Below are 20,984 nucleotides of genomic sequence, written 5' to 3'. Positions count from 1 at the left end.
GAGACGGGAAATAATCCTCCTGTTGCAACGCCACCATACAGAATGACGCCTGTTAAAAAAGAAATTCTCAGGAAAGAACTAGACAATCTCTTGGCTCAAGGTGTCATTGAAGAATGCGAGTCGCCGTACGCTTCACCTGTGGTTCTTGTGCCTAAACCGGATGGTAGCATGAGGTTATGTATTGATTACCGCAAACTTAATTCCCTCACTGTACCAGATACATATCCTTTACCATTAATGGATGAATTATTGCATGAGGCTAAGCATACACCTTATATGTCAACATTAGACCTTAGATCTGGTTATCACCAAATTGCAGTTTATCCACCAGATCAGGATAAAACAGCATTTGTTTGTCCCTATGGAACTTTCCGGTACTTAAGGATGCCGTTTGGTCTACGAAATGCTCCAGCCACATTCCAAAGGTTGATTGATCGTTTCAGAAGAGGCTTAAAGGATATATTAGCTTTATCTTATCTTGATGACATCTTTGTTTTGTCGGACACTTTTGAGAACCATCTCTCCGATCTTCAAGCAGTGTTTGAGAGGCTCATCGAATTTAAACTGAATGCTAAACGAGAGAAATGTCACTTTGCTTGTGAAAAAGTAAAGTACTTGGGACACTGGATAACGCCTAAGGGATTAGAACTTGATCCTGCTAAAGTGGAAGTTATAAACAATATACCCCAACCGAAAAATGTAAAGCAAGTGCAATCCTTTTTACAATCTTGCTCGTGGTATCGACGTTTTATCCCGAACTTTGCTGATATTTCGCTGCCACTCAGTAATCTAACAAAGAAGAGAACCAGTTGGAATTGGGGAAAAGCAGAACAACAAGCTTATGAAACTCGCAAGAAATGTCTTGTTACTCCTCCAGTATTGAAACAAGCTGATTGTAAGAAACCATTCATCTTAAGAACTGATGCTAGTAACTATGCCTTAGGAGCAGTGCTTTTACAAGGAGAGATAAGACAAATGAACATCCTATAGAATATGCCAGTCGACTTCTCACAGCAGCTGAAAGAAATTACTCAACCACAGAAAGAGAAGCATTAGCTGTCGTGTGGGCGCTTGATAAATTCCGCGGTTATATAGAAGGCCAAGAAATCACTGTGGCGACGGACCATCAACCATTAAAGTGGTTGATGAATCTAAAGTCACCGTCTGGAAGATTAGCCCGCTGGTCTTTGAAAATTCAATCTTATAACCTAAAGATCGAATATTTTCCTGGAAAATCGAATGTAGTAGCTGATATGTTGTCTCGACCTGTCTGTGATACTAAAGTAAACAATACAGAAATCTGTAATTTTGTGAGCGTAGATATGCCATCTAGAAGTCCTGCTAGCATTCGTGATGCTCAGCTAAAGGATGAAAATATTAAGAAAATAATCGAATGTTTTGAAAATAATAAGAAGGATGAAGATTTTGTGAACTGGTCAGATAAAGGATATTTGATGAATCAAGGGATACTCTATAGATATGCCCCAGACTCCGATGCAGAAGAAGCTCAACTTGTAATACCTTCCCAAGAAAGAGAAACTATCATGAAATTGCATCACGATTCTCCTACTGCTGGTCATTTTGGAGAGAAAGGAACTTACCAACGTATTTCTCAGAGATACTATTGGACCGGCATGAGATCTTATATTGAAAATTATGTCAAGAAATGTCCTGAATGCTGCCGTTTCAAAGCAACCAATCAAAAACCTTCTGGACTCCTAAGAACTCCGGCGTACGCTCAACGATTCGAGACTTTGAGTATAGATTTATTTGGACCGTTACCAGAAAGTAAAGAAGGCCACAAGTGGATCTTTATTATTGGAGATTGCGCAACTAAATGGGTGGAACTGTTTTCTCTTGTCTCAGCCACTGCACATGAGTGTGCAACTAAACTTATTGAAGAAGTTTTCCTGAGGTACGGAATCCCAAGGAAATTAATTAGTGATAATGGCCCACAATTTGTTAGTGCTGTGCTGCAACAGGTTTGTTGTACACTGGACATTGATCAAATCCTAACTCCACTTTATCATCCACAAGCAAATCCAGTCGAAAGAAAAAATCGAGACTTAAAACCTCGTCTTGCTATCCTTGTGGGAGATTCACATGATTCTTGGTCTGAAAAACTACCAAGCATTCGTTTCGCTCTTAATTCTTCTAAATCAGATACAACTGGACATACTGCTGCATATTTGCAGTTTGGGCGTGAATTGAGGACAATTGATGATGTAGCCTACGATCTAAAAGCTGTTCTTGACAATGATAACTTTGTTCCGGAAATTACGCCGTACTTGAAGAGATTGGCCTCAATCTCTAAGACTGTTAAGGAACGCGTTGAAATGAAACAGGACCAGAGAAAGACGTATTATGACCGGAACCGTAAAAAACTGTATTTTACTCCTGGCCAAAAGGTTTGGGTTGCTTTACATCTAATTAGCAGAGCTCACAACAAAAAAACAGCAAAATTTATGCCAAAACGCGACGGCCCTTATGTGATCCTAACTCAAATATCACCAGTTTCATACGAGGTGGCCAGTTTGGACAGTCCTAACACACCTATAGGAACTTACCATGTTTCGGCATTAAGACCGTTCGTTGAAATGGAGACTACTCCAATTGCTCCTCTGCGAAATAGAGGAAGACCGAAGAAAAATGCTGTTTTAAAAGCGAGATGCTAATTAAAACAGAGGGGGAGGATGTAATGCCTGGTTTGCCCGAAAGAGGGAGCTAGGGAAAACTTCACCCATGATCCTCTCGGATTTTTCTGTAGATCGTTTTGTTTACAAGTAGATGTGTATATGTAGTACAAAAATGTTGTTTGATATTTGTTAGTGTTGTGTTTGTATTTTTTTATATTAATTAAATGTTTGAAAAATAACATAGAGAGCTAGCCTGGTTTATTATAGTTTTTTTTTCTCACTAATTTCAAGTGAAAAATCATATTTTCTTGAAAATTATCCTTTTAGAAATAATTAATGAATTTAAAAATAAAATAATAAACATCTTAAGAAAATATTTTTAATTTTATAACAAAACAAGAATGTACTAGTGTTTTATTAAAAAAGAGTTTGTATAATATAAGATGTAGACAAAATTTCAAAGATGTTTTTTTATGCAATGAAGAGGATTTGTTAGGCAAAATTCAATTCTGTAAATTGTAAGTAAATAATGATATTATATCATTATAGCGAATTTTATCTTGCATTCATTTTCTATATAAATGCAAAATACGGACTGTAAAAATAATGATTTATTATTTTCGTTTTATACAGTTAAATTATTGTAGAAAATCAAATTATCATAATTTGGATTGTTTAAAACAATCCCAGGAAGTGATGTCTCTAATACTTAAAGGTTAGTGTTAATGCATAGTTTGGGGGATACAGTTCTGAAACCATGTTCACTGACTTTTTTCCCATTAGCAAAAATAAAATGTTGCAAAACTGCTTGTATAACTAAACTTCGCTGCAAAATATTCTGTCTGAAAGGGCATTTTAAGTTTAACTAATTTTTTAGGACTTTAAGTAATTAACTATTTGAACTTACCCACTACTCTTACTTAGAAAAAAAGTATGGTCAAAACTGCTTGAATATGATAAAATTTGCAGTCTTTCTGACTCTATTAGAACACGAAAATGCTCTGTAATTATTACCAAAGCACTTTGCTAATGGTTTTGGTAAAACTAAAAATAAAAATATAATTTTATAATCTGGTATAAAATTTGGTAAATAATGTAATACAATTGTGAGCCAGGTCAATCATGTTCCCCTCAACGATAAGGCTGCTGCAGACTGTTTGGGTGATTACTACACGCAAGTGAGTAAATTGTCATTCAATGAAAAAGATAAACCAATTGAAACAAATGCGAGAAATAAGGTTCATAAATGTCGCAGTTCAAACTTTGGAGACTCGATCTTTATTACTGCTTTTACTATGCATGAACTTGACTTTGTTTTGAATGATGTCAATCCAAAGAAATCCCCTGGTCCCGATAATATACATGCTCATATGATTCTGCATCTTGGACCAAATGGCAAACTCAGGTTATTGGATATTATTAATCAGTCATGGAAAGGAGGTCGTATACCACTTGACTGGAAAAAGGCGATTGTCACCCCAATAAGGGAGATGGACAGAGATGCTGGATCTCCTGAGAGTTATCGTCCCATCTCCTTGACTAGCATCCCGTGTAAAATAATGGAGAAAATGGTATTAAATAGACTTATTTTTTATCTCGAAACAAACGACCTGCTCCCAAAAGAGCAGTACGGTTTTAGAAAAGGCCATAGTACGATTGACCAAATCTTATATTTTTGCCAGAGTGTAAGAGACGCTCAGAATACGCGGCCCACTAATCATACTGTAGCTGCATTCTTGGATTTAACAAAGGCTTTTGACAGAGTGTGGCGAAATAAGCTAATAATCAAGCTTTTCGATGACTTAAGAATTAGAGGTAACGCTCCCCCCTGGATTTCTGATTATTTAAGGGCCAGAACCATCAGAGTTAAATTCAATAAGACCCTCTCAAGAAATTTTAGACTCGGCCAGGGAGTTCCCCAGGGTTCCGTCTTAGGACCTCTGCTCTTCTGCCTATTTTTTGCTGGCATCGAAAAGGTGATATCTAAGAGTTGTAATGTTGGTATTTGTGCAGATGATGTCGTCCTCTGGCACTCTGGCGCTGACATTAAGACTATTGAAGGCAATATCAATCTCACTCTAAAAGATGTGAGTGACTTTGCTCAAAAACACAAACTGGTTTTTAACTCATCTAAATCTGTTGTTAGTTTTTATACTACCAATAGGTACATATACAATTATAAACCTACTATTTGTTTTAACGGTCAAAATTTGCCTTATGAAAAGAATGCAAAATATTTGGGTTTTATTATGGACCAGGAGATTCTTGGCAATAAGCACATCGAACTGCTGGAATCGAGGTGTAGAAGGAGGTTAAATATCCTAAAATATATTTCTGGGCAAGACGGGGGAGCAGATGCTACAACTTTTAAATTAACTTATACTGCACTTATTAGACCCATACTGGAATATGGGGCACCTATTTATTCCTGTGCTTCAGAGACAAACCTGAATAGATTGGAAAAAGTTCAAATTATTGCTGCAAAAATTATTACAGGTTTGAGGCGTAGCTGTCCAGATGAAATTGTTCTGTTTGAATCTGACCTCCAGCCGTTATACATGAGAAAGAACTCCAGTTTCAGGAAATACTACAATAAGCTCATCAGTTTTGGTGACCAGAACAAAACCTCTTACTATCTCAAAAATTGGAAAAATAACCATAGACTGAAGAGAAACAGTCCCTTCTCTTTGGCTGTTTCAATTCACCTTGTAGACTTGCAATATCCCTGCCGAATTGAACCTCATTCCTTGAGGTCATGTTTTAGCCCTGTTACTGATTTTTCTGGTATCCATTTCCATACAAAGCTGTTGCACCCGGCCCATAAAAGTAAAGACAATCCTGAATTTATGAGACAAATGGCTCTTGAAACTATTAGCCAAATACCAACAGATGCTTTACAACTATACACAGATGGCAGCAAGAGCGATGAAGGTCATTCAGGTAGTGAGGTTTTTATTAAAACACCCACGTACACATTAAGTCTCAAAGTTAGAAATTCTGAATTTTGCTCGGTTTTCAGATCTGAGCTTATTGCGATTGAAAATGGCCTAAGAAATGGTGAGAATATTGCTGAGCCTGACTTTAAGCATATATGGATACTGACGGATAGCAAATCTTCAATCCAACACCTTAGCAACTGGATGAATGTTGGAGACAGGGCTGCGGCTTCAATTTTGGCGATGCTCCTCAGGCTCTCAGCGGACTTTGGGGTACACTTCCAATGGATTCCATCACACGTTGGAATCAAAGGTAACGAGATGGCGGACTCACTGGCTAAAGATGCTTCTTTAGAACCTTTACAGCCAGATTTACCTTCCACTTTCAATGAGATCTTTGCAGAGTGCAAAAAAATGTTTATGGACCTCTGGAGGGTTCCTCCTCCGCATAATTGGTATTTCAGAAAACGACCTGGAAGTGCCTTGCTTTTTGGGGGACCTAGAAGCCAGCAGACTTGTTTGTCTCACTTTGCAAGTGGTCGCTTGAGGTGTCTCTCGTATGTTCAGGGGCAAAAGACTTTTGGACTTTGCACTAAATGTAAGACTGTTCAGGCTTCGCCCAAGCATATTCAAAACTGCATCGATTTTAAGATCGACGAGGTTTTTTCAAAACCTCATCTGTTTTTAGACTTTCTGGACATTTTTGGACTTATGGAATTGGTCTAATTAGGATGGACCTCTTGGGGATTAGAAACAACAACAACAAATTTGGTAAATGTGATAGAATTAGATAATTTTATCACGATGCCTTAGAGCATGGAGGAAAAGCCATTTATTCGATTAAATTTAGTTCTGAGTTTTGCAATTTTTTCTAAACGTGTGGAATAAAAACTATAATAAGAACTATAATTTAATTTTAAGAACCAATATTTCTGATAAAACATATCTATATGAACGAAAGAAATGAAAAGATTCCCCAATATCGTATATTTCAGTTTAATTAGAACCAGAATTATGATTTTTTTTTCATTTTTTACCAGAAATGCCATACAGTATAGCAAATTCAAAAGAATTTCTTTTCTCCGTACATAAAATAACTTTATTAGTTACTTTAAATAAAGGAAGCTTTACTTAAGGCTCTTTGTTATTAGATTGATTATATCACCGCATTTACATTAGTTAAAATAATAAGGTTTCAATAACTAGGATTAATTTACTAATGGAATCTCATAGATATTTAGTCATTAAAACTTTTATTTTCCTTAAACCCTTTTTAGGACAATTTCTTTTTTTATTATCTAAATAAATTTTAAAACGTTTCAACTTTTTAAATTAAGACTAAAGTATGATTTAAAATATATAACATTCAGTTTAGATAGTTTCAAAGTAAATTATTTGATTATAAGCACTTTCTTTAACCATTTATAAAAAATAAAGAATGTATAAAAATTTATCAAAGTTCACAAAATTTCATAAAAATTGCAACTACATGTTATAAATGGATTTTTAGTTAGTGTATTATAATATTAATTTTTTTAAATAAATTTGTTTGTAGGTAGTTTTCTGTTGGCTCTAAGACGGTGCAAAAATAAACATGTTCAGAACATTGTTTACTTACTTTCTCTATATTGCAAAACATTTGGATGTTTCTCATATATCACAACACAACGAAAGCATTTTTCTTTCCTAAAATATACAAAAGTTCAAATTATTGTTCAATTAGAGTGTTAAACATCAGAATAAATGTTATTTTAAGAAATGAAGTTATAATTGATTGTTCCGAAACATTTATAATACAATTAAAGATGTTATAAACTGTTGTGGAGCATGAGGAAATCTACATCTACACATTAAAAGAATAATGTCAAAAAAGAGATGCGAACAAAATAATACATATAAAAAACTCAAAACTTGAACGTATTCGGTCGTTTATGGGCAATTAAGTTTTATATGTATGATCTGTTTCTCAAAAATTATATTCTACTGATATTATACAAATTTTGCATTTTTCATTTACGTCGCACAATTTGGATTATCTTTTCTTACTTTTCTTTGGAAAAAATGATAAAAATTTTTTAAAAAAAACTTTCAGTGGAATTAACTTTGAATAATTGAAATTAAAATTTTTGTGCATTTTTTTTGATTTACTTCAAATGTTATGTATGGCAAGATATGGTAAAATACGCAAAGGAAAAAAAAACATTAAGGAGCCTAAATTTTTGACTGCTTTGTTTAATAAACTATTTTGACCATATTTTTGAGATTGCAATTACCTTTTTCTCTTTTTACGTCTTAAGAATTCGAATCCGCCGATAAATAAATGCAAGTTTATTCAGAGAAAGTATGGAAAGTTGGTGCTTAATTTCGTGCTTTTAAATATCGTCTGCTCTAAGTAAGTATTCCAGTGTAACTATTAAGATTAAGTCTTAAAGTCAATGAGAAAGCAAGTGGTATGAAAGAGGCGTTTGAGAGGCAGATTCCAATACCTTTTTACCTTTTCATACGCACATCACCTCTGTGCGTCCTAATGCACAAGTATAAGAATTCACACACTCTTTCTTATTGCTTTCTTCCTCAGTATGTGCCTTACCTAAGTTTCTGAAAATACATTCATTACATCAAAAGTTATTCAAGCTTTCACCCTTTTTCGAACGCTGTATCTTTGATACATGTTTGAAATTGAAAGTCAGGAAAATATTGCGAACACCTGTCATGTATGAAATAGTTTTTTGAGGAATATTTTTTTTCACTTTAAATTATTGCCTTAAATTTTAACGAAATGATGTTGTATTTAACCATATAAATTTATCATATACTAAAAAAAAATAAGTTTACTTCTTCGTATTAAAAATTTGTATCCCTTATGTTTCAGATATTGAAGAATTTAGTTTTGATAATATTTTGCTTTTTATTTTTTTCAGCGTATTAAAAGTTTTGAATTAATTTGTTTCATAAAGTTTTACGACCTTTATTAGATGCAGAAAAGGGCTTAATCTCAACACTTTCTTTCACTTTAGCCGTACTGTTTACGATCACGTTTATTTTTTAACGCTATATTACCTTGTTTCATTGCTACTTTGTTGCTACTTTTAGTCCTTAACTATATTTTATATCTCTGAGCCTTTGAGCGTGGCTGATAAAAATATAAAAAAGTCCTTAACTATATTGTGCGATATATTCTTCACAAAATTGAAGATACTTATTATGCTAAGTATATAATAACACTTAATGTATGCAGGATTCTGTTAGTGTTTTTGGAAACATTAAAAATTTATAGGAAGGTAAAATAAGATTCGGCATTTTAGGTAAAAATAAAAAATAAAAAACTTTTTTTGCGCAAAAGGAAATCTTTTTTGCAAGGAACAGAATTTTTTTTTGTTTTTTCTTTCGTTTAAGTTTTTTTATACAACATTTTTATAGATGTATCTAAAAAGTATTCTTAACTAAAAAGTATTATGCTCTATTTTTTAACTAACTTTTCTACAAACTATATTGTTTTATATATTGTCAAACGTCTTTAAATTCATTTTGATAAATTAAGGTTCATTATGCTAATCATGTTTTGTTATATACTATAACATAATAAACGTAAAGAATTTTCTAATGCCCCAAATTTTAACGTATGCTAAACTCCTCGAATATATTTTTACTGTAATCATTCGCATGTTAACAGAAATTTCCAAAGATGTAGTATTTTATAACAACTTTAAGTAAAGTTATTTCTTAATTTGAAAAGAAATCATTCTATCTATTTTTACGATTTCTGTTTTATGTTACACAGAATTTAAATTTCCAACGTATTCATAGGGTAAAATTCAAAAAAAAAATTGCTTTGTTACTTAACCATGTGCATTTCTTTACGGAATTTTATTTAAAAATCTTTAAGGTTGGAATTAAAACATTAATCTAAATGAAAATGATTAAATAAATACTTAAGTTTGTTCCTTTTAAAATTAGAAATTGATAAAATATTCAAAAAGTGATAAAAATAATATGCGGAATATTAAGATTTATACTCTGTAAGAAATGTGTACAATTTACAGAAAAATGACTGTCATCTGATGTGCCAGTATAAAACCATTTATTTCACAGAAAAAGAAAGAAAAACTTATATAATTTAAAATCAGATATCTGTTTTTTAAGCAGATAAGTGCTATTATTTCAACAAGAAACTCCATTATCTTAAGAAACAATCTCAATTATTTTAACAAACAAACTCTGTAAATTTAAACAAAAAATCTATAAAATAACTACGAAGGCCGAGAGCAGAATTCGTACTATCGATCGAAGCTGGGTTTCAAACCTGGATCATCTCATTGGGAGGTAAGCGCACTGCCCTCTAAATTACTGTTAACCTGGAGCCTTAGTATGAAGAAAACTGTTTTTATCTTAAAAGTACTTTTTATTGAAATAATATTTAAGTTAAGTTAATTTACTCAAACCTATAGAGGCCCTCCTGTATAAAAATGTCTGGTAACTATATATATAACAGAAATATAATAATCAGGTAGGGTATCAATCTATAAAACTGAATTACAGTTGAAATTATACGATGTTCCAAACCAAAAAAGAAGAAAAAAAAATGCTGAACCTAAGTATAGAAAAAAAAATCGTAAAATGGTTTGTAAAAAGGTCAGTTATCACACGGTACTCAAAACTGCACGATATAAACTAGTTTTTGGATAGGGGATTTTAATCCATTTATGATTCGGATGAAAAACAGAGAAAAACCGTTTTGATGACAAAAGTTTTAAACCGTAAAATAAACAGAGGAAGTCTGTAAAATAAACTGAAACGTTTTAAGATTTCGCTGATAATGAGTAAAAACAGAAAAATCAGTATTTTACTTAAAACAGTTTTTTTCGGTAAAAAATATGTTTTTCTTCTGCAGAATTTACAGTTACTTTTTTTCACTGTAGAATTTACTATGTTGAAGTTACAAAGAATATTAAAATGTCTATTTTTTCAGGAATACATGATCATTTTCATAAGTTTAGTGTTGTTTTGTTTCATTTAGCATCTAAACAGTTCATGCATAGAATGTTATAGTCGATCTATTTTCTAACATTTGATCTGTTTGTTTTGATTTATAACATCCACGAAAAGTATTTAAAAACGGAAAAACGATGGAGTACCAAAAATGACCAAATGACCAAGTGTAAGTTCTAGCAATCATGATTCATTCTATGATCTTGGTTGAGATATGAAGAAGAATTGAAGTAAATTTTAAAACATAAAATTTTCCGATTATACCAAATACCTTCCCAGAATTTAAAATAGTTTTTTTAAGTCTGACTAAATTAAAAATGTTAAAAATGTGTGAAATATCAATCCCCTTAAATGCGACAAGAATACGGACGATTCATTAAGTAATTCGTTAGTAAAATATGTATTAAAATGGATGGGTTTGAGCTACGGTATGTGTAAAAGTACTATTTAACAAATAATATTATTAGCTAAAAACATTTAATGACTTTGCAAGAATTCACAAAAAAGAACTATACTTAGGAAAATTTTATTTACTTTTAATAATACTAAATTAATATTGATTATCTTTATAGAATTTTATAATGCAGAAAGCCTTTATGTTAGTTTTTTATTCAACAACATGATAGCTCTATTAAATTTTAAACTTCCGCGAAAAATATAAGTGCTCGAAGGAAAAAACTAGTTGACTTAGATAATTCGAAAAAAAAAAGAGGTATGTCGCCTATCTGCAGTGTTTTTTTTTCGGTTAAAAGGAATTTTATTTTTCATTTTAAGTTCTTTTTATATTGCCCTCAGGTAAAGAATACACGCATACTCATGGTAAAGAATTAGTGTCAGAAAAGCTGCCGAAAATCCTAAGGATTACATAGTCGGGTGTTCGGTAGAATCAGCTAATATGAGAAGTTTTTAAAAGACCGCAATAAGATGACGAAAAAAGAGTTTTTTCACGCTACGAAAGCAAAAACGAAGAAAAAGTAATATTAGAATTCTTTTGCCGTGAAGAAGTAAAAAAAAAACGTTAAAAAAATCATACTTAGGAATAAAAGAAGAGTTTTTCCGCCTAGATTTGCATAAGTCTTGACAACTCTAAATGAATTTTGATTAATGTCCTTACAGAAGCTGGATTCAACAACTTAGTGCGTTTAGGCGGAAATATATTAAATGGAAAAGAACATTTTCAATTGCATTTATTGTCCTGGATTTCATTTCGCTATCATGAATGAAACTGCTGATGTGGTAAAATATTTTGTAATCATTTATCGTGTAAAAATATATAGAATAATATTTTTGTATAATTACGAATGAAAATATTATTTTTCAATTTTGGAGTCGTCAGCATTAAGTTAGAGTTAACAAGACAAACTTTTTAATAAAAAAGTATAAAAAAATTCGTAAAAGGTCTTTGAATTTATTGAGCACTTGAATGTTTTTTTATATCATTAATAGACAATAAAATTTTAAAACAATGATTAGTTTTTACATTCTCATACTTATTTCTTAAAAGAAAGGAAGAAGTGCAGATTATGCAAAATAATCAAACTACATCAAATAATTTATCGAACAAATGGAGAACAAAGCAATCAATAATACTAAAACAAACAGTTTGTGTGCGTGAGTAAGTCTTTCTTATAAATCTTGAATCGTTTGTGCTAGGTTACAAAATTTGTTCAACAGATGAAAGGGAGGATTTTAGCATCCAATTCTAAAATTTCGCGAATATTCAATTAAATATCTTTTCAATGACTCATTATCAACTATTGTTTTTAAATTAAACTGGAAATGATTCTTTTCTTTTTCGAAATATATAAAGGAAATCACCAGCGTTATTTGCTAGCTTACAGCTCTGTTTAATTAAGAAAGAGTTTGGTGCGTGTTCTTTAATATTTAAATATAGTTTATTCATAATGTCATGTAATCTTTATAATTCTAAAGTTTTTCAGCCATTAGTGCCATCTCTCGGTGAACTTATGAACTGATTTGTGAACTTGCTAAAATAATTCCTAGTTTCCTTTCTATGCATAACGTAACGACCAGTATATTTTATCTAAATCATATCTACATCATTTTTCCGTTAATTGATAGTTCTAATCATTGATAATTTTTGATGTTACTGGTTCTATCAGATATCAAGATAAACATGTTAACTAAAATTATGTAAAAAATATAAGGAAAAATGTCAAACTATTTAATGATAATTAATATTATTGTTGAAATATTAGAACATTTTAATTATGTGTGCATTTTATAAACAAACCCGTGTTTAAATTTACTTAAAGTAAATGCATATTATGATAAGTAAATTTATATTTCATAAATAAACCTGAAGTTAACTTATAAAATATGCAAACTTAATTGATCTAACTTATTATGCTTTATATTATTAACCTCCCTTAGTCATATGAGGCAGAGATATCATTGCAGTGTGTGATAACTTGCTTCCATTTAATTTGAGACTACGCACAGTGATAATGGCTTTCCTACATTAGGTCGTCATACCTATTACGCGTGTCAAATTGAGTTAGTAACTCTAGACAGTTAGACGTTTTCCTTCCGTATACTAAATGGACAATCAAGTCGTTATAATTATATTTATATATCATCATTATATTTAATTTATATAATATATAAGGGGAATAAAGGTGAGATGAGATGGTTAAAATGATACACATTCTAAAGTTAAATTATTCGATATAGTGTGAAATTGGTAAAAAGACAAATATTGCTTCATTTATTTCAATGTTTGTGAAATAAAAATAAAATCTTCATTTTAGTTTTGAGAATATTCTTCGCTGGAATCTACAATGGTGCGTTGATAACAAATAACTATTGTTAGTGTGAGTGATAGATGATAGTCTAATCGTAAATTATAATTAAGTGAAATCAAGGTTGCTGACACTTAATACGGTACAATTAATGTACTGTATGATAATGACTTTTTAGTAAAAAAACATAATTCTGGTAATCAAACCAAAGTCGTACGTTTATAGTAATTTTTCCTTTCATGTTGTAATTGTTTACCATCAATTATAATAGTTTGTTTTCAAAATTAGTTCGTATTACCCCACTTTTAGATAGTAATGCAAAGTTGAAAAGTAAATTTAACTGATAAATTTAAGTAATTCATGATAAAATTATTCAAATTTTACCACATTACCAAATCTTATCACATATTTTAAAACCACATTATATAAACTATTTTACGAAATCATTATCAAAGTGCTTCGATAGAAATAATGTATTTAATTTCGGTAAAAATTAATGTTCCAATAGCGATAAATTTTACCTTATTTTGGTAGTTTTGCTCCTCAGAAGAGTAGTAAACTTTTTGCTTAATGATTATAGGTAACCATAATGTTTGATATATGTAATAATATTAATTTAAATCAATATTAATTGAAGTTAATATTAACAATGAGATACCGGCAAGTGACGTAGTGTGGGTATTTCGATCGTGATTGGTTGTCGAAACGTGGCATTTGTTTGCATTGGCAACTGTACTTTCTATTCAACTTCGAGTAAGCCTAATCCGTCAAGTATCAATTTTCTTAAGTGACGCATTCTATTTCTGTCACTATATATTTCTCACTTAACACAAAGACAGGCATGAATCCATATAGAACATGAACAAACCAATTATGCATTGAAGTTGAAGTGCACACAAGATAAGAATATATTACGGATACAATGAAATACATAAGCAAATAATAAATATAAGTTAAGTAAAAGAAGTATACGAGTAAGAGCCATTTTTTAACAAATTCCGTGTGGGATGCGGCTTTGTATTTAATTAGCATTCTTATTTATGTGGAAAAACTTATCTCGACTTTAACACGCCATCTTGTTTATAAACGATCAGTTGGTTCTGAGGTCATAGGTCACGTCATTGTGTATCAGTGATCTTCTTCCCCTCAAGTTGCAAGCATTTAATTGAAAGAATGCGCTATCGCATGCCAGCTTAGGTGAGAATATCGTTTACTGTGTTTGTCAAAAATATGAAGCAAGAGAAAAGGTTTCAACTAGAGCAACGAGTCTTTTGAGATCAGTTGGTTTTTTTGGAGCAGTGGATGTAGATAGATGAGAAATGATGTCAGAGATGATGATGCCTACACATCGATTAGTTTCTGTGTGGCTCTTAGATATCTGAGGTTATTGATAAACAAAATTAGAATACTATCTGTTTTTATACAGTATTTTCAAATTAAATATTTCTCACATCGCTCCATCATGAATCATTTATTTGCTAAAACAATCATTGAAAGACAGCTTTGTCAGAATGAGACCTTATGCAAAGATTCTTTTTATTAGTAATGATTATTAGAAATATAATTGCGCGCAATGATTTCATCAATCACACAGTATTACGCCACAGTTACAGCTACATTGCTAAATTGTAATAACGAACTTAAAATCCAATATTTCTGACGGAACACACGTTTTCAGAAATGAAATTATGTGTTATATCTTTTCAAGGCTATACAGATACATTTTTTTAAAGAAACGACAATGTATATTTAAATAATTAAAATTGTGATGTAACTGCCATTAAACACCAATTCACCAGTAAATAAAACGTGTTAACTCTATTCAATCTTGGGGTACCTTTTGATAGATGACGGTTGACATTGTCGGTAGATTGACCCCGCATTGGTGACCTGCTGTCGTGATATGAACTCGCCTACCTCGAAAATAACACCTACTTCGATGGAAGGTACAGATTGAAAAGTTGACTTGCCATTTGCGACATTGTCCTTCTCACGCTGTTGCTGCTCAGTCTCTATCACACACAACGGGATCCTCCACACACTTGATTGCCAATAGAAACATCGGAGCTACCACGCACACAACCGTGAACTTCATACTGCACTCACGATTAGCACTCAAAAACAAGTGAACTTAATACAGCTCTCGCTACCAGCACTCAAAATCCGGTGAACTTAATACACATTCGCAAAAAAATGGCAATGAATAAATTAGTGGTATCTGTTCATCGAATTCTATACTTAACTACCACTACACAGTGGTAGTTAAGTATAGAATAAGTATAGAATATACTTAACTACCACTACATTCTATACAGTGACTTAACTACCACTACGATTATTAAACATCAATTCGATATGCTAACTCAGTGTAATCTTGGGGAACCTTTTGATTGAGGACTGTTGACATTTTCGGTAGTTTAAACTCTCACAGTCATAAGCAGATTATAGCTTGCTAAGTGCTTTCACTCATAAATCATTCACAGAGAAAACAATTTGTCTGAAATTACCATACAGTATGGAAATAACATTTCTGGTAAAATAATAAAAAATCATTCCAATTGATAAAATCAAAATATATGGTATTTAAACCATATTTGGTAATTTCTCCGTTCATATGGTATCGGTTTACTGAAAATTCTGATTTTCAAAATTATGAATCTTCTTATCACAAATTTATTAAGAAATATATATATGAAAAATAAATGTCACCGAATAACTGGTTTTTATACTTTGGTCTAAGATATCAAATTTCCCACATTTAAAAATTTTCATCACGTATAATGAAACTATTTTTTATTGTTAATTATACCAGAATCATTACCAACGAGCTTTAGTGAAAATTGTCGAGAGTTTTAGTGCTTCCATAAAGCCAGACACAATGTAAATTTTCCCACATTCTAATAGTTTTAATCATATTTTCTTGATGTATATATACAATCATGATCCCTTACGATCATGAATGTATTTGAAATTTAATATATAATTACTTGTAATCATAATTACACGTCATTGGTTTTCAATTAGTTGTCTTCTGTCCTAACTCTAATATAAAGAAATTTTTTTTACTGTGTCTGAAATGATTTTTTTTAATTGAAAATTTCAGCCATCCAGTTCTACCCTAATGATTAGGTAGATCTGGTTACTAATTTTATTGAAAAATAATAAAACTAGTTTTTATTCACATATTGGTTTTCCTACATTTCTGTCTTCTGTCGTTAGGCCAACAAGTAAGATATTCCAAGAAAACTAGTTTTCAGCTCCTTTTCTCAAAATCCGCATTATTTATAATAATTAGACCAAACACATAGTTTAGAGAGCAGCATTTTGTTAAAAATATAAATGTTTTAATAATGAACATATTTTAACGTGATGTAAATCTAATAAACCTTTTCTTTGATTTTAGGAGCAGTTTTACACGTTCATTTGTTATATAAATTCTACTATGCTTTCAGAATTATTGAAGCTTTTTACTTGTTTTAATATAAATTCTACCAGGCCTTCAGAATTTTTAGAAGCAGCTTTACTGGTTTATGTATAAATTCTACCAGGCTCTCAGAAATTTTTAAAATTTCTTTTTAAGGAAATAACACTTTGATTAGTGAATAAGAGAGTTTATTTTTTACTTTGAAATTCACTTTTGAGACATTATACATGTATATAAACATAAATTCTTTTAGGGTCTCAAAAGGAAAATTTTGTTTTCGCTACGTGCTTTTTTCTTTTCATTTTATTTAAATAAACAAAGGAAAAGAAGAAAAAAAAATAGGGGAATGGGCCAAATTTTAATAATGAATTCAATTTTCGGATTAAAACTTCTTCTTTAACTTTGACTACATTTGCTATTTTCTTCCTGCATATTTTCTTATACAGATTTTCCTCAGTAGCAATGAATGCTTCAACAAATTAGAATGAAAAAATACCCCTTAAAAATTGTATTTTTAAGACGGAAAATGTAAAAAAAAGAAAGAAATCAATAAATAATACATGAATAATCTTTGTTTCATTAATACGCACGAAACTGCAACTTATTTAATTACGTTCTTATTGCGTAAAAGTGTAATAACTTTCATTCATCCCAGTAATTTAAAAACAACAGAACATTTTGGACTTAAAAAGTGCATTAGCAATTAGCCTTAGACCACAAAACTTGTGAATTTAATTAAATTCAAGTAAAAATAGTTTTTGTTTATCAATAATAGATTAAACTAAAGATGAATTTTGGCGTTAGGAGACACCACCGAATAACCTTAACATAAATTTATTTCGTCGAAGTCTGTTTTTCATATATTTCAAAAAGAGTGTCTTAAATCTTTCATAGTAAGATATTCAAGTAGAATATAATAATATTTACTACGCAACACGATGAGATACTAATATATAATTTGCACAACAACACAGTTTTTTATAATCATTGTCAAACAAAAGTGTCGAAAAAGGATATAACTTAATTACCATTGGCAAAGAGTTTAAAGCGAAACTGTTGATACTTCAATAAAAAAAAAATTATCTTTGTATATGTCTGTCCTTCATCAATTTAGTAGTACCAAAGAGGTAGTCAGTAGTAAAAATATCTATTTATTATTATTTTGAATTAGATGTTTACTTCTAAGTATTATTTTGAGTGATGTTAGCCGTAACACAATATATAAAATGTTTTTAGCATTTTGTTAAATCTTTTTTTATCATTAAAACAAATACTGATATTTGAAAGAAGTTGTTTTATGAAGGTTTATGTTTAGACTTTGAAAACATATGGAACATATATATTTCCGAAATCATATTATGAAGAAAATTTATGTTTTAAATTTATATTTATGTTTGTACAATCGCTTTATGTTTGTACAATCGCTAACTAAAATTTAGTGTGAAAAACCTGATGCGCTGTACCAAATTACATTAAAGGAATAAATTAATAAAATATAGGAACTTTTATTTATATAAATTTGATAATAAAACCGACGTCTAACGAAAAAAATATTAAAGCATAGTTTCAAATTAAATTAAAAGAGCAAAATAATAAATATTAAAACTTGCATTTACATAAACAGCAACAGCACAGTTAAAAGCATAGTCTAATGAAAAATGATATAAAATTACATAAAAAAGTAAAAAAATATTAAACTTTGTGTTTATATGTACATCTGCTGTAATGTGGATACAAAAATATTATGAAAATAAAAATTGAAGAATAGTTTTAAGTTATTTCTAGAGAATGACAAAGTAATGAAATTAAAATTTGTGTTTATATTTACAACAGCTGTAATGTTAAAGCAAAAATCTAATGAAGAAAACTTGAGGCATGATATCAATTTAAATAAAAAAATAACCTATCAAGATTTGTGTTTATATTTATGGCCACTGTAATGTTAAAACTGAAGTCTAATGAGAAAAACTTGAAGCATAATATCAGTTTATGTAAGAAAAATAATATGTTAAAAACCAAAGTCTAATGAGAAAACCTTGAAGCATAGTATCAAGGGAGTTATATAGAAAGAAGAAAATAAAGTTTCAGGTAAAGATAAATTTCTGAACAAAATTCTTTGGAGACCCTCCTGAAATCCCACTGGTCCTCCTTTATATAAACTGAACGGTGGTAGGATAAAAGCGAACAAGTGAAAAAAAAAGTTCGGTTTTGTATAAGAGCAGGATAAAGTAAGAAAGTTTAGATATATAAAAGAAATAAAAAGGAACCTGGTATCGGGTAAAGCTTTCAGCTCATCTTAAGGTTCAAAAGAACAGAATTTCTTATATTTTTCTTTTTTTTTTTTGTAAAAATAGACTTTGAAAAATTCTGGCCGATGACTATTGAGATTATATTACTGGCTGTTTTCAGGTTTAGAATTTATAGTAGTCGACTTAGCAACAACACTATGAAAGTATTTTGTTTAATGTTTTGCAATAGGTTTCAGTGAAAATAAAATGCAAATCGTAAAAATTTTTGAGGAAAAGGTATATTTATTCAGAAAAAGAACTTTTTTGCGTCTGATTTCGTAATTTGAAATATTGTCTGCACTCAATAATTAGTATATTTGCGGTTATCCTCTTGAACACTTAAAATTGAGTCCTAGTTCGTGAAGATCTGATTATTAAATCAAAATCATTTATTTATTTATTTTAATTTTTTTAAATTTGCTCACTGTGTATATTATAGTCAGATATTTCAAACTTGATAATTTTTATGTTCCTGATCCATCCTCAAAGTTTATACACCTTTTTTTGGAATCATTTAAAGTTAAAAATTTTAACAGTACAGAAAAATTTAAATGTAACTGTGACATATTCAAATCTAAACTACAAAACAAAACTAAATCTCAAATTTCCAAACGTAATAAGTTCTAAAATAGGCTTTTTCTTAAAATAAATGACGTTAAACTTGATGAAGCAAACGATTTTGTCGTTTAAGCATTTTGATATCGAACAAATCGAAAAATTGCTGAACTTATGTTTAACACTACGAACACTTTTATTTAATGTAAATTCTGTACTTTTGCATTTTATTGGCAATTATTCAAATTTATCTCTTCAGATCTTTTAATTTTTACATTTCCTTTAATTTTCAGATTTATTTCAACGGAACCTGATGCAATATTCAATACTTATTCCTTTCAATAACTCCCAAAATCCTTCCCTACAGTATCAGAAGGGCATACTTTTATTCATTAACATTTACCCTAAAAGCTAAATATGATTTATTAATTGATTGAACTTCTTCAAATGAATAAATCATCTCAATAAAACGCGTTCTAAAATGTTCGATTTTATTTGTGCTCCATATGTAAAATTCACTTTTCTTTGAACGAGATGAATTATTCTAGTATCGTAACAGACTTACGCACTGGAGCAAATATTAAATTAGTTTTCTTTCATTAGATTAAGTAAATGAAATACCGAGACACTTTTAATAGATGCCTTGCTAATTCACTTGTAATGAACATATTATGATAACGGTTTCTAAGTCCTAGCTTATCTGAGAATAGAGAAAAATCTTTGAGTGGAAATTTTTATTTGTCCTTTACTTTGAAGTCAGCCAACTGGCTCGTTAAAGACTTATTCCTTCCATTTATATTTGATTTCTGTAGAATATTTTATTCGCTTCAATGCTTTGGAGATGAGGTTGGGGAATAAGAATAATAATGGATTTCCCCTAGAATGTTTCGATAAGATAAAAGTTATTCTCGAAGACTTTATGATGACAACGATTTCTGTGATTTATCGGTCTCCAACATTGGGAGATATGGTTAGATTGTGTGTGGAAGCTTTTAAAGATATTGTTTCTTAGAGTTAGTATTTTTTTTTAGAATTCTTGAAAATAAGCAATTTAAAAATATGTTACTGCAGAGATAATAAATGAAAAAATGGTCAAGTAAATTGTCATTTTCTTACAATAGTTTTATAAAGTAATAGTTAATGAAGATCATGCGACTACGATCATGACTTTTTTTTGGAAATAAATGCTAGAGACCGCTTGATGTTGAATTGGTCGGAAATTGAATTTCGTTTGGAAACAAGTATTATAACTCCTGTTTCAATTTAAGTTCATTAATTATTACATAAATTATTCTTTTATCTCTAGTTTAAGAGCCATACTTAAAGAAAGAAGTTTAGTCGTAACAATAAAAGTTAAAGTCGTATGTCATTAAAGTTCAAATTATTTATTTTTC

General features: G+C 30.4%; 1 protein-coding gene across 1 annotated transcript in view; it reads right to left on the bottom strand.

Moving 5' to 3' along the window:
- LOC107443142 (uncharacterized) overlaps positions 1 to 20,984 on the bottom strand; it is a 230,856-nt gene that overhangs the window by 29,522 nt on the left and 180,350 nt on the right. The window contains exon 3 of the mRNA XM_016056911.4: positions 7,191 to 7,258. Coding sequence (XP_015912397.2) covers positions 7,191 to 7,258 — 68 coding nt within the window. The remainder of the gene's footprint in view (positions 1 to 7,190; positions 7,259 to 20,984) is intronic.

The sequence above is a fragment of the Parasteatoda tepidariorum genome, chromosome 8 (assembly GCF_982258835.1).
Source record: "Parasteatoda tepidariorum strain Cologne lab strain chromosome 8, Ptep-v5.0, whole genome shotgun sequence".
NCBI classification, from domain to species: Eukaryota; Metazoa; Arthropoda; class Arachnida; order Araneae; family Theridiidae; genus Parasteatoda; species Parasteatoda tepidariorum.
Note: the sequence above shows the minus strand (reverse complement) of the source record. Positions and strands in the feature narration are given on the sequence as shown.